Source organism: Biomphalaria glabrata, chromosome 18, assembly GCF_947242115.1.
Source record: "Biomphalaria glabrata chromosome 18, xgBioGlab47.1, whole genome shotgun sequence".
NCBI lineage: Eukaryota > Metazoa > Mollusca > Gastropoda > Planorbidae > Biomphalaria > Biomphalaria glabrata.
Window position 1 is genome coordinate 2,704,766 of NC_074728.1, and position 14,257 is coordinate 2,719,022.

Genomic DNA, 14,257 nt, shown 5'->3' on the forward strand with positions numbered 1-14,257 from the left:
TATTAACATACCTTTAACATAACATTAACATAACATTAACATAACATTAACATAACATTAACATAACATAACATTTAACATAACATTTAACATAACATTTAACATAACTTTAACATAACATTTAACATAACATTTAACATAACTTTAACATAACATTTAACATAACATTTAACATATAACATTTAACATAACATTTAACATAACATTTAACATAGCATTTAACATAACATTTAACATAACATTTAACGTAACATTAGCATAGCATTTAACATAACATTTAACATAACATTTAACATAACATTTAACATAACATTTAACATAACATTTAACATAACATTTAACATAACATTTAACATAACATTTAACATAACATTGAACAATGTTAGATTTTGTTTTAGCAACAACCTACCCCGTGTCATTCTTTCCTTTCGGCCATTGTACAACTCCACCTTGAATCTGACCTCTGACCCCAGAGTAAATGTGTTGTCACTGCCAGGGCTAGAAAGAAAGGAAATGCTGGACTGGGCAGCTTGCGAGATGTCGCTGATGTTCTGCAACAGAGGCGTGGACAAGTAATATTTTTCCCAGGGAAATAGTTCTGACTGCGGTGCGGGCTTCATAATCTCTTCGTAGTAGAATACACAGCAGCTGAATAACAAATTTATAAGAAGTAAAATACTTTCTCTTTCTTTCTCTCTCTCTCTCTCTGATATATATTCAAGCCCCCCCCCCCCAATTAAATGTTATGTTAAATGTTATGTTAAATGTTATGTTAAATGCTATGTTAAATGTTATGTTAAATGTTATGTTAATGTTATGTTAAATGTTATGTTAAATGTTATGTTAAATGTTATGTTAAATGTTATGTTAAATGCTATGTTAATGTTATGTTAAATGTTATGTAAAATGTGAAAATCCCCCCAACCCCCCCCCCCCCCGAAAAAATTCCTGGCTACGCCCATGATATATATATATATATTAATAGATGGTTCGAATCTTTGATGAAGTGGCAAAGCTATAATGGGGGGAAGGGGGGGTGTCTAAATTTGTAAATTCCCCCGGGCCTCTACTTGATGGGGGGGGGGACCATATGAGTGTCCAAATTATTTCCTTACATTGAATATTAAGCCAAAGCCATGCTATCTTGCTATTCATGTTGTTATGTAAATTAGTGGCCATGTTGCATGTAGTCCACACATGAGACTTATATATTAATTAAGTAAATTATCTCATGTCATGATGTCGAATGTCAAATTGCAAGGACCCCTAAATAGGCCAAGACCCCCCCCGCCGACTCCCAAATCCTTTTCTATGCCACTGGTCCTTTGATGATAGCTTTTGATATTAGCGTCGTTTACTCTAAGTTAGCTGTGGCTTTGTGTTTGGGTCGATAACCTGTACATTGGGTGTGTGGGGGGGAAGCGAGGTAGAATAAAAATATTATTTTGATTACCAAAACTATGAAAGTAAATTGTATTGAATGTGTTGGCCACACAATGTTCTAGTGATCTAGTCCTGATTTCATTTTCTTGCAGAGCATGAGGCCTCTTCGTAAATAACAAAATGTTTTGTTGTATTATGTATTTCAAAATTATATACTCTTAAGCGAGCAATTCTTGTATACATGTATGTATATAAATTTCATTTCTCTCACAATTTTCTTTAATTTTCAAGGTATAAGGTATAAATGATTGACTACATCGGGAAAACTCGAGGTCGACAGTTATATTGGTTTGAAATTGTTTCATTATCGAAAAATTAATTTTGGCTAGAATGTTTTATGAATGAAAATTTTCCATGACGTCAAAGGGGAAAAAACTTGACTCCGCTTATGTCACTAGGCTTATTGCAGTACATTAAAATATTGCTTTACAAAACATGAACATGTTTTAATGAATCAATAGGCATAATTAAACATTTGCGTACCAAAATAAGTAAATACATTTCCTCAACAAATTTTTTAACCAAGAGAGGGTCGGTCACGTTAGCCCTCCTGGTACTATATAAAAATACAATAAAAGATCATCTTACACTGATGCCACAGTCAGTCGTTGGAAATAAGTTAATATCTTTTCGCAACAAATTATTCAACCGAGCGAGGGTCGGCCTCCTGGTACTATTTAAAAAGTCAATAAAAGATAGTCTTACACGGATGCCAGAGTTAGTCGTTGGAAATAAGTTAATATCTTTTCGCAACACATTATTCAACCGAGCGAGGGTCGGCCTCCTGGTACTATTTAAAAAGTCAATAAAAGATAGTCTTACACGGATGCCAGAGTTAGTCGTTGGAAATAAGTTAATATCTTTTCGCAACACATTATTCAACCGAGCGAGGGTCGGCCTCCTGGTACTATTTAAAAAGACAATAAAAGATCGTCTTACACTGATGCCAGAGTCAGTCGTTGGAAATCTTCCTGCTTGGAATTTCCCGACTTGGCAGTTGACTTCCAGGCTAGATCTGGGTGGTCATGTAACTCAGCGCACTTAGGGTTAGTTTGAACTGTGATGGTTCGACACCTAATCAAACAAATAATTAACTAGAACAGAAGGTCTAAAATGTCAATAAATACACAAGACTTATATAACGAAAGCATGCCATCTTAATAGATAACTAGAACGGCATTTGGTATACCTGTTATATTTTAACTGTATCTCTTCCACTGTGATTGACGTGTCTTTTAGCGATGGCCAGGTCATATCTCCTTCATCTGGTGCATAAAATAATGTTTACTACAAGTTGAAATATAAAAGCGAAACTTTAATATTTAACACACAGAGGGAGAGAAAGAGAGAGAGAGAGAAAGAGAGAGAGAGAGAGTAGCGTAGCTTGGGTGTGGGGAGGAGGAGGGAGAATTTAAAAATCCACCCGGGCCCCCACTTGAGGAGGCCCCCAAATGAGTGTTTTATTTTTTTTTTACATTAAATATTAAATATTACGCAAATGCAGGGGAAACCCAAGAGGAAAAATGGAAAATTCCTAGCTATGCCACTGGACTCTGGAGCGAGAATCTTACACAAACTCAACCGTTTTGTACACTTTTTTTCTTTTTGGTGTTATATTCACCTTCCCATATCCATTATGTTATGTATATATCCATTATAACCATATGTTGACATACTTTCTCCATATCTCTCTTTGTCTTTTGCCTTGGATAGAACCTCTTTCAGTTGCAGGCAGTGGCCTAGCTAGGTGGGGTCCAAAGTTTAAATTCCCCTTGGGCCCCACTTTAAGGAGGCCCCACTAGGGTGTCCGAAATTTGTTATTACATTTAATAGTTAATATTACGCCATTATCTCATGTCATGAAGTTGAATTTAAAAATGCAAGGGCCCCCTAAGAGGCCAAGCCCCCAAGGGCCCCCAAATCCATAGTTAAGCCACTGATGGAAGGCCCGTGCATTCTTTTATGTTGTCTTTTCATCGCTTTCTCTGTCTGCCTCTTCTTCTTTTTCCTAGTACTGTTCCCTGAAGGAAGCCCTCAAGACTTTATTATAATATGACCATAAAATTTAAGTTTGCGTTTGTTGATAGTAGTTAGTAGGTCATTGTGGGGTCCGATCGCAATAATAACACCGTCTCTAATCTCTGCGTTTATAATTTTTGTAATGTTTGTAGTACCATCCCAAATTCCATTGCTAGGATACTTCTCCCTCGTTCTGCAGTCAGAGTCAGAGATTCGAAGGCATATCAGAATGTGGCCATTTTCGAACTAATCTGACTTTTTTAATTACTATTTTAAAACAGCGAAACATTTTTATTTGACAATTGACAATGTGATGAAAATTCTTATTTATCGATGTGTATATGTGTTACTGATGCATATACTGCAGATGCATATACTGTATCAAATAGTATCGACGCAAATACTTTACTGATGTATGTGTTGTATTGATGTATGTACTGTATAAACGATAACTGTAATGGTGTATGTACTGTATTGCTGTTAACTGTATCAATGTACATACTCTACTGGTGTATACTAAGGTGCTGTACTGATGTCTATTCCACACTGATGTTTGAATGGGACCAAGTCTTGTTTTATTTCAGTACTGATGACTCCAACCAAGTCTTATTTATACCAGATCGTCAAATGACACGTAAATCCTGCTACTTCTTGTGCTGGCTAGACTCTACATGCCATCCTCGTAAACCTTTTTCTCCCCAATTACTAACAAGCTTGTTCATCACTCTCGCATTTGAGTTTAAAGAAACTCCTACTTTCACTCTTTGAGTCAATACAGCGCCCATGAGAAACATTACGTACAGCTGGTATCAGGCGTTGTTCTGATTTTTGCTTCTCTTCCTTCAGGCGTCTCAGCCTTCGACATTGTGTTCAGAAATGGGATTCCTTGCGTCATCTCTGATACGTGCCTGGAACACAGAGAAAATATAAAACGAAGGTCAATAGAGAAGCGTTGATGTGTGCCATGGATTAATAGTAACAGGATAATGTCAATTTTTTTGTCTTAGTTCCTGTTCTTATCATTCATAGATTCAGTATTTGAAATGTATACTTAACTGTTCGCTTTTCCTTCCTGTATCTTCTCTCTTATCTTTTCGTATCGTATTGTATTGTATCTTATTGTATCGTATCGTATCTTATCTTATTTTATCTTTTCTTATCTTCTTATCATCTTATCTTATCTTATATAATACAGACGTTACTTCAAAAAAAAAAAAAAAAAAAAAAAAAAAAAAAAGATGATTACGTCTTACGCGTTGCTCTCTCTTACAATTTCTCTAATAACTCAAAAAAAAAACCCACTCTATTATTAACAGGTATGCACTTCTTATGCATGGAATAATTCTCCAAATATTTTAATCTTTTACAAAAACTTTCCCATCGTGCAACTAGAATTGCTAGACCATATATACTTGATGTCTCTGATATGAAGAGTATATCTTAAACAAGTGTTTCACAAACCTTTTCTTTAACGGGACGCTTCTCACATTCTGAGAATTGAACGGAACACTGATTACTAGGTTAGACTATTTCCTATTAGTTTAAATAAAAAAGTAAAAAAAAAAAGTAAAAGTTCCCCCTTTCAGACCTTGTGGTCTATAGGGCAGCTGATGTAAAGGTCATCTGTTTCTGTGGCCTACGGTTAACGAGGGTGTCATGTGGCCAGCACAACGACCAACCGCCTTTACTTTTCCCTAACTAATGTCAGGTACCCATTAGAGCTGGGTGGACTCAGAGGCGCCCGAAGATCCTGAAATTAAAAATCCCAGTCTTCACCAGGATTCGAACCGGTCTCCGGTACGGAAGTCAAGCGTTTTACCGCTCAGCCACCGCGCCTCATAAATAAAAAAGTAAGTAAACAATATTTTTTATTTAGCCTTTTCAGTAAAAAACTATAATAAAATACACTGAAAAAGTATAACTACTCTGTACCGGGCACGATAATGCTATTTATCTATATATCATATATATGTATGCATGTATTATAATTGTTGGCCTTTTGCCTGTGTAAATTAATTGGGTTATTAGAGTGTTGCATCCTATTAGACTAGTCTACACCAGACACAACGAGGAGTCGCCGAACAAAGCTTTGTAAAAAAAAATAACAATACAAGTGTCTAAGTCTTTGTCAAGAGAACACCAGCAGGTATTCAACGTCCAAATGCATAAGTGTCAATTATCAACATGACAAAAGATCTACACATTAATTATTTGATCTGAAGCCAGCATGAACTTGGATGTGCTATAATTTAAAAAAATGTGTATGTGTATACTTAAGGCTAACAACAAAACAAATCTTCCATCGAAATAAATTTAAACTAAAATTATGTCGTGCACTGCTATTGCAAAGAGGCGCAGTGGTTGAGGGGTAAAGTGCGCGGCTTCCGATTCGTGGGTCGCAGGTTCGAATCTGAGTGAAAACTGGGATTTTTAATTTCGTGATCTGTGTGCGCGTCTGAGTCCCCCCCCCCCAGCTGTAATGGGTACCTCTGAGTCCACTCAGCTCTAATGATTACCTCTGAGTCCACTCAGCTCTAATGGGTACCTCTGAGTCCACTCAGCTCTAATGATTACCTCTGAGTCCACTCAGCTCTAATGGGTACCTCTGAGTCCACTCAGCTCTAATGATTACCTCTGAGTCCACTCATCTCTAATGGGTACCTCTGAGTCCACTCATCTCTAATGGGTACCTCTGAGTCCACTCATCTCTAATGGGTACCTCTGAGTCCACTCAGCTCTAATGGGTACCTCTGAGTCCACTCAGCTCTAATGGGTACCTTACTTTAGTTGGAGAAACAGTCGTTGTGCTACCCACATGACACCCTAGTTAACCGTGGGGCACAGAAGCAGATGACATTTACATCATCTGCCCTATAGATCGCCAGGTCTGAAAGGGGAACTTAGAGCTCATGCCATCAATACAAAAGCCCCAGGATGTGCAACACAGTTTTCAAGTAGTTGACTACATGATTACTTTTATTACTAACATATCATCGTGATACTCTTGAGCTAAAATAATTTTTCTATGTCCTCTGCTTTAAGAAAAGCTAAAAGAACAACATGCCAACTTGTTTAGGTTGCATTCACTTTGTTTTTTGGGCATACGTTAGTCCCCCATACGGCATACGTGCCTTGCCCAGCATAAGTATCGGATCATAAGAAGTCCCTCTATACTTTCCATACCGCGCCAGGACTATCTATCTATCTATCTATCCATATATCTATCTATCTATCTATCTATCTATCTATCTATCTATCTATCTATCTATCTATCTATCTATCTATCTATCTATCTATCTATCTATCTCTATATATACATTAAACAACCTATTTATCTCTTTCTTTCTTAGTTCCTCTCTCTCTCTCTCAATCTCTCTCTCTCTCTCTCACTCTCTCACTCTGTCTCTCACTCTCTCTCTCACTCTCTCACTCTGTCTCTCACTCTGTCTCTCTCAATCTCTCTCTCTCTCACTCTCTCTCTCTCAATCTCTCTCTCTCTCTCTCACTCTCTCACTCTGTCTCTCACTCTCTCTCTCTCTCTGTCTCTCTCTCTCTCTCTCACTCTCTCACTCTGTCTCTCACTCTCTCTCTTTCACACTCTCTCTCTCTCACTTTCTCTCTCTCATTCTCTCTCTCTCACTCTTTCTCTCTCTCTCTCACTCTCTCTGTCTCTCACTCTCTCTCTCACTCTCTCTCTCTCTCAATCTCTCTCTCACTCTGTCTCTCACTCTCTCTCTCTGTCTCTCTCTGTCTCTCTCTATCTCTCTCACTCTCTCACTCTGTCTCTCACTCTCTCTCTTTCACACTCTCTCTCTCACACACACTCTCTCTCTCACTCTTTCTCTCTCTCACTCTCTCTCTCACTCTCTCTCTCTCACTCTCTCTCACTCTCTCTTCCACTCTCTCTCTCTCACTCTCTCACTCTGTCTCTCACTCTCTCTCTCACACACTCTCTCTCTCTCACACACTCTCTCTCTCACACTCTCTCTCTCTCTCTCTCTCACTCTCTCTCTATCACTCATTCTCTCTCTCACTCTCTCTCTCTCTCACTCTCTAACTCACTCTCTCTCTCTCTCTCTCTCTATCTCTCATTCTCTCTCTCTCTCTCTCTCTCCCTCTCATTCTCTCTCTCTCACTCTCTCTCTTACTCTCTCTCTCTCTCTCTCACACTAACTCTTTCTTTGTCTCTCTCTCTCTCTCCAATTTTTAAAAAATTAAAAGCTAATAGACAAAAATAAAAAGTTATTCATGAATCACCCTGGAAATAGCCAGCAAAGAATGTAGCCTACTCTTAGTAAAACCAACATTTGTTTAAGGCTTAAAGCGGTTCACATTTCATCAGTCTTTCATAGTTATGAGTCCCTCCTCTGAGACAAAGACAAATATTATGTCGGGTAAATTAAAAGCAAAAATTAACATTGCACAAATGGAACGCTCTTTTAAAAGAGCAATAGTAATATTATACAACAGCTAAAAAGCAAAACTTGTAGTGGTATTTGTTGAGCTGTACATTTCAAGGCGCGCCGGTTGAGCGGTAAAGAGCTAGGCTTCCGAACCGGGGCTTCCGGCTTCGAATCATGGCGAAGACTGGGATTTTTAATTTCGGGATCTTAGGGCGACTCTGAGTATACCCAGCTCTGACGGGGTATCTGACATTAGTTGGGAAAAAGTAAAGATAATTGGTCCTTGTGCTGGTTACATGACGTACTTAAAACTAATTGAATGTTTTCCTAAACAAATTTTTTTTTTAAACATGTTTAAATGTCTCCATGGTAACATACAGATATTTAGAGACGGCTGTCCAGATAAGTAACGTGCTAAACAATCTTTCTACCTAAACGTCAATGTCTTATCTTATCTTGTCTTGTCTTATCTTATTTTATCTTATATAATTCGCTTTATCAAATTTCTTGAGAATGTTCATGCATTTAACTTTATAAACTCCATCGCGATAAATCCAACGAGTCTAAAATGGACAAATACAGATATAATGGTTCGGGAATGAAACTCCTTACCGCAAAACAATCAGAGTCATCATGAAGGAGGCTAAAACAATGGTGGCATAAATACTCTTCTTGGTAGAGAAACTGCAATGGAACAAGAACATCATTAAACATATCTTTTTTTTTTAAATCCCTAAGTCTATACCAGCGGTTCTCAACCTTTTAAGCTCGGCGACCCCCTTTTACGACCCCCCACTCTTCCGCGACCCCCCCCCCACACACACACCTATAGCAATAGAAGAATAGACAATAACAGTCAATATTTTCGATGGTCTCAGGCGACCCCTGGCAAATCGTCAATCGACCCCCAAGGGGGTCGCGAACCACATATTGAGAACCCCTGGTCTATACGGAGAGTAATTGTATTGATTCGTTAGGATCAGTCATGCAATTAAATTTGTAATAGGTCGAGACTATTCACAATAATTCTGTGCGATTAGAAATATTTCTACCAATTGTTTTTGTTTAGCGCTATTTTCAATACTCTGTGATCCTATCACTGATCCGGAACAGTTTGAAAAATGGGGGGGGGGGGGGGAGGGGGAATTTTACTGAAATCGGTTTTTAAAAGCATTTAACAAAAAAAAAATTTAAAAAAAAAAAAGCTTATATTGTGTGTAGTTGTGTTAATTAGTTTGGATCAGTTATGGAATTAAATTTGAAATAGATCTAGACTGACAAAAATAGGCCTAAATCTGCGATTAATGATAATTTTACCAATAGTTTCTGTTTACCGCTATTCTATGCTTTTAGCTTTCTCAATGCGCTATGATCCTATCACTTATCCGGAACAGTCTGGAAAATGTGGGGGGGGGGGGGAGAAAGAAGGGGATTTCTGTGTGAATTTTACTGAAATCGGTTTTTAAAAGCATTTACAAATTAAAAAAAATTACATTTAAAAAATCTTATTTAAAATGCAGTTGTTTTAATTAGTTTAGATCAGTCATGTAATAAAATTTGCAATAGATCTAGACTAAAATAATAAATCTGTGCGGTTAGAAACATGTAAACAAACATTGTGTAAACACAACTGACACATATATAATTTTTATGTTCAGCAACAAAGCCCATTGCCAAAAATAATTCTGTGACGATATTGCTCTTATTTTCGCTGTTCAATTACTGGGCCTACTAAATCTAATTATTAAATTATATGTTACATTGGTTAGGTCAGCTTCTTTACAAAACAACACCTTGTTTCAGCTTTTAAAAGCTTTTCACATCATTTTTTGGTAGTGTTAAAAGATACGATTGTGCAGGTCTGTAGATTATTATTATTATTATTATTATTATAAGATTTTTTAAATGTAATTTTTTTTTGGTCCAGGCATTCAGCTCGTTTCCATGACATGATCCATAGTCGCTTCGTGACTGAAGGAGGTCTGAAGGAGGTCATATTGACATTACAAGAGCAAACAATTTAGACGATAGTACACAAAATATACATTTATACACCAGTTTCTTTGAAACATTAAATGTGAAATTTAAAACAGTAAACATTTCATTCAACGATCTAGTTACTATAGGATGAAAAGAGTCCCTGTATCTATTTTGTTTATGTAATCAGCTATCATATCTCTTTTAGGCTGTTAACATGTTAATTTCATGGACCTGAGTGTTTTTAAAAAGCTTATATCAATTGACTAGGTCTGGTAAAAAGTTTCTACATGCTATTTCTCCCACACCCTATCTCGGATCAAGATGAAATTTTGCATAATTATTTTTTTTTACCTAACGAAACAAGAATAAAGTTTTAAAAAAAGTAAAGAAATAGTTATTTAACTATTGATAGTTAATTATTTTGTTTGGTATCGAACAAGGGAAATAATTTGTACTTGACAGATATGGTGGCATAAGCTGCATAAGTCCACTTTGAACTTTGTGTAGAGAAGTAGCTTTTGACTTCAAGAATTGAAACTAAAAAAAAAAAGTAAAACTTTCTATTTTCATTAGCACTTTGCTGGTACAGTGGTTAAGTATGTCGGCTTTATGAGGCTTCAGCCCTCGAGTTTGAATTCAAGTAGTTCTACTTTTTAAAATGTATAAAACGCATCTAAAAAGCGAACACGCTAACTTTCCCTAGGGATACCTACTCCTTTTTACCCCACCTTTCCCAACTGATGGTCGAGAGGCCAAGTGCGCTTGAACTTGGTTTGGCTTGGCTACCTAGAAGGTGGTTCGACACCCGACTCGGGCAGAGTTGTGTATACTGAGCGCCTAAAGGCAGCACGGAAAACCAACTCCTAGATACCCCCTCCCCCCCCCCCACACACTGGTCCACAAATGAGATTGGACCAAAAGCGCTCTGAGCATGCTATAAGCATGAAAGTAGCTCTATATGAAAGCTATAATAATATTAGGATCATCACACATTGAGCAAGCTAGAAGCATGAAATAGCTCTAAACAAAAACACTTAGTAACAAGAAAAACAAAACAAAAAATATTTTTAAAATGCCCAAAAGCTTATAAGAAGTGTAATGGTATCAATTAGTTTGGATCAGCCCTTTAATTACATTTTAATAGATCTAGACCAACAACAAATAAACTTGTGCGATTAGAGTTAGTTTTACCAAGTGTTTTTGTTTAGCGCAATTTCATGCTTTTAGCTTGCTCAATACGTTAAGATCCTATCACTTGTCACTTGTATAGTTATGTATTGTTTCAAACTTACTTTAAAGCGGCGACCTAAAAAACGACTTGTCTGGACCAGTTGGGAAAATGGGGAAAGGTGGATAAAAAAAGCGATATCTGGTTACGTTTTACAGTAATCGGTTTTAAAAAGCATTTTTTTTTTATTTGGACCCATGGCTCAAGCCGACATACTAACCACTCTGCTATTGAGGTGCTTATGTCTGTAGATGATTGTGTATAGTTATATATTGTTTGTTTCAAACTTACTTTAAAGCGGCGACCTATAAAGCGACGACCTATAAAGTGGACACATTCAGCTTATACCACCACTTCAAATTAAGTGTAATTTCTGTCCATTGTTCGAGAAACCAAACAAAATAATTAATTACCATTACTTCATTAACTTTTTATAAATTGATTCTTGTTTTGTCAGGCAAAAGAAAAAATTGTACAACATTTCAGCCTTTTTCAATATTGGGTTTCGGAAAATAACATGTACAAACTTTTTTACCAGACAGACAAACAGACATAGTCAGTTGATATATGCTTTGTACAAATATTTCTAATCGCACAGATTTACTATTGTTAGTCTATTACAACTGTTCCAAACTATTTGATATAATTACGCTTTCTTAAAGCTTTTTTTAAATTATTTATTTAATTTAATTTTGAAAAACTTGCTTGTTTTATGCTTAAATTGTTATAACTTTCTTCACCAAGCTTGTCTCAACTAGGTGTCTCCAAGTTCAGTCATTTGTCTCGACTAGGTGTCTCCAAGTTCAGTCATTTGTCTCGACTAGGTGTCTCCAAGTTCAGTCATTTGTCTCGACTAGGTGTCTCCAAGTTCAGTCATTTGTCTCGACTAGGTGTCTCCAAGTTCAGTCATTTGTCTCGACTAGGTGTCTCCAAGTTCAGTCATTTGTTGCAATTGTTAGGAAACGATAGTATTTTGTCATTCTTTTTTGGATTAATTTTTTTTTACTTTTGTAGCCACTTTAGAACTAAATTAGAATTATAAAAATTCGAACTTTAAAAATTAGAATTCTAGAAAATATGGCTTAATAAATTAGAAGTTTAGAGATTAGAACTTTAAAAGTCAGAATGTTAGAAATTTGAACTTTAAAATTTTGAAGTTTAGAGATTATAACTTTAAAAATCAGAAATTTAGAAATTAGAACTTTAGAAACTAGGAATTCAAAATAAGAACTTTCAAAACTAGAACCAAATAAATAAGAACCTTAGAAATAAGAACTTAAAAATTATTAACATACTTTAAAGTCATTTTGTATAATATGTAACAATATTGTAAAAAGTCATAATGTCTTTAAGACTTATAAGAAGAACATTTGAAATGAGGACCACTCTCGCAGCGCTCACGGGTAAAGTAACAAATGGCCCATTTGTTATTATACAGAATGTAAGTTAATTAACTTTTGAGACATATAATAATTAATTAATTATTATATTATTAATTAAAATTTATTTCAACAATAAAGGCTTTCAGTAAGAACTTATAATCCATTAGGAAAAACTGTTCGAATGAGAAAAATATTCTAATTATATTAATCATATGCGTTAATTTCAAAATTAATTAATTAAAAAAAAAAGACTTTAGAAAATGTCAAAAAAAAAACGCGAGCAAATGTTAAGAAATTGGCACAGGACCCCGCCCAGAACAAAAAGGACCCTTAATGTCTACATATATATGTATATATTTCAATTTTAAATTAATTTAACAGCTGACTACGGGGCTACGGGGCCTCCTAAACATAATTGAAAGACACTTGGTATAGTTTGTTAGAATGTTTTCAAATCTCTCTGTTTTCACTAACATAATAGTTGTCAATTTTGAAACAAAAATCTTTTTTTTTTTTCAAAAAGCAAAAAAAAAAATGAAAAAAATGAAAAAGCCGAATCTTTATTCCTAGTTGAAAAATGAAAACAAATGAAGAGACTATAGTTGCCATTGGCATATATTTCTTACCTAACAAATCCCATCTTGAGTTGCGCTAAAAGTCACAACTATTATAGCGTCCTAGTTAGCGAACAAAAAAACAACAAAGGAACAAACCAAAAACCAAAACAAAACACGATGTGATCAATAGTGAACAAATGTTGTCCCAATCAGATATTAAAGCTAAATAAATACAGAATAGGCACACAAAAAATATAAAAAAATAATCAATGGATTGGTTAACAAATATTTGTGTATAGAACTATTAGCTAACTTTAAAACAGATGTAATCCGAAATCACACACACATACACGCTACCAATCTTTTCCCCCACCCACACACTACCTCTCTCTCTTCACAAACACACACACACGCACACTCACTCACATACACAAACCCGCAACCAAGCTCGAATTTATACCTAGCATTACATTTTAAAAGGGGCTCTGTCAAGGGGTTTGTATCCATGTTTGTGAAACGTGTGCAGGCAAAAGACGTCAAATCTTCGATGCAGACGACAATGAGAGGCCGCCTGACGAAACGTGTTTTCATGTTCACTCTTGGCTCACAATGGAACAAAATGAAACCTTAACTCTTTCCCTCCGCAATTATTTTCTCCGTTCCAATAGAATTATTTAATTTCCTCGTTTGTATTTCACTACCCTGTTATGATTAAACTTCAATAACTTTTTTGTTTGGTATTAGAAAATGTTCTATTTTGGGCATCGAATTATAGGTAAAATTGCATGCTTTTTTTTACACAACACAAATTAAAGTTTATAAATCCAAACAATTTAGTTTAATGGGGGTCAAATCAACGTTGGCATCGTCAATTAGGGGAGAAAGAGTTAAAGTAGTCTGTTTGATTTACTGATTGGAACAAAAAAAAAATGGCAGGAGAAAAAAAATTCTTATGAGACCAGGGCTTCATAGAGCAGACGACAGGTGCACTAGTACTGACCAGTTCTCGATGATGGTGTTAGGCTACCATGGTAACGCTCCATTTGGTTTTACTATACTCCTGGTTATAATTTTATAATGGTTAAAAAATCTGCAATAGAATCTTCCATTGGCTTTTTCAGACAATGTAATAGACCAGTGTTTCACAAAACTTTTTCCTAAACGGAACGCTTCGCAAATTTTAAGTATTTAACGGAACACTTCGCAAATTCTATGTATTTAACGGAACACTTCGCAAATTCTGAG

General features: G+C 35.8%; 1 protein-coding gene across 1 annotated transcript in view; it reads right to left on the bottom strand.

The window, feature by feature from the left end:
• The window catches only part of LOC106075578 (NXPE family member 4-like), a 30,620-nt gene extending 17,227 nt beyond the window's left edge, over positions 1-13,393 (bottom strand). The window contains exons 1-6 of the mRNA XM_056016867.1: positions 13,082-13,393; positions 8,478-8,549; positions 4,264-4,370; positions 2,633-2,708; positions 2,383-2,517; positions 410-648 (exon numbers count right to left, since the gene is read on the bottom strand). Of these exons, the coding sequence (XP_055872842.1) occupies positions 410-648; positions 2,383-2,517; positions 2,633-2,708; positions 4,264-4,370; positions 8,478-8,549; positions 13,082-13,095 (643 nt within the window). The 5' untranslated portion in view covers positions 13,096-13,393. The remainder of the gene's footprint in view (positions 1-409; positions 649-2,382; positions 2,518-2,632; positions 2,709-4,263; positions 4,371-8,477; positions 8,550-13,081) is intronic.
• Positions 13,394-14,257: the final 864 nt, after the last annotated feature.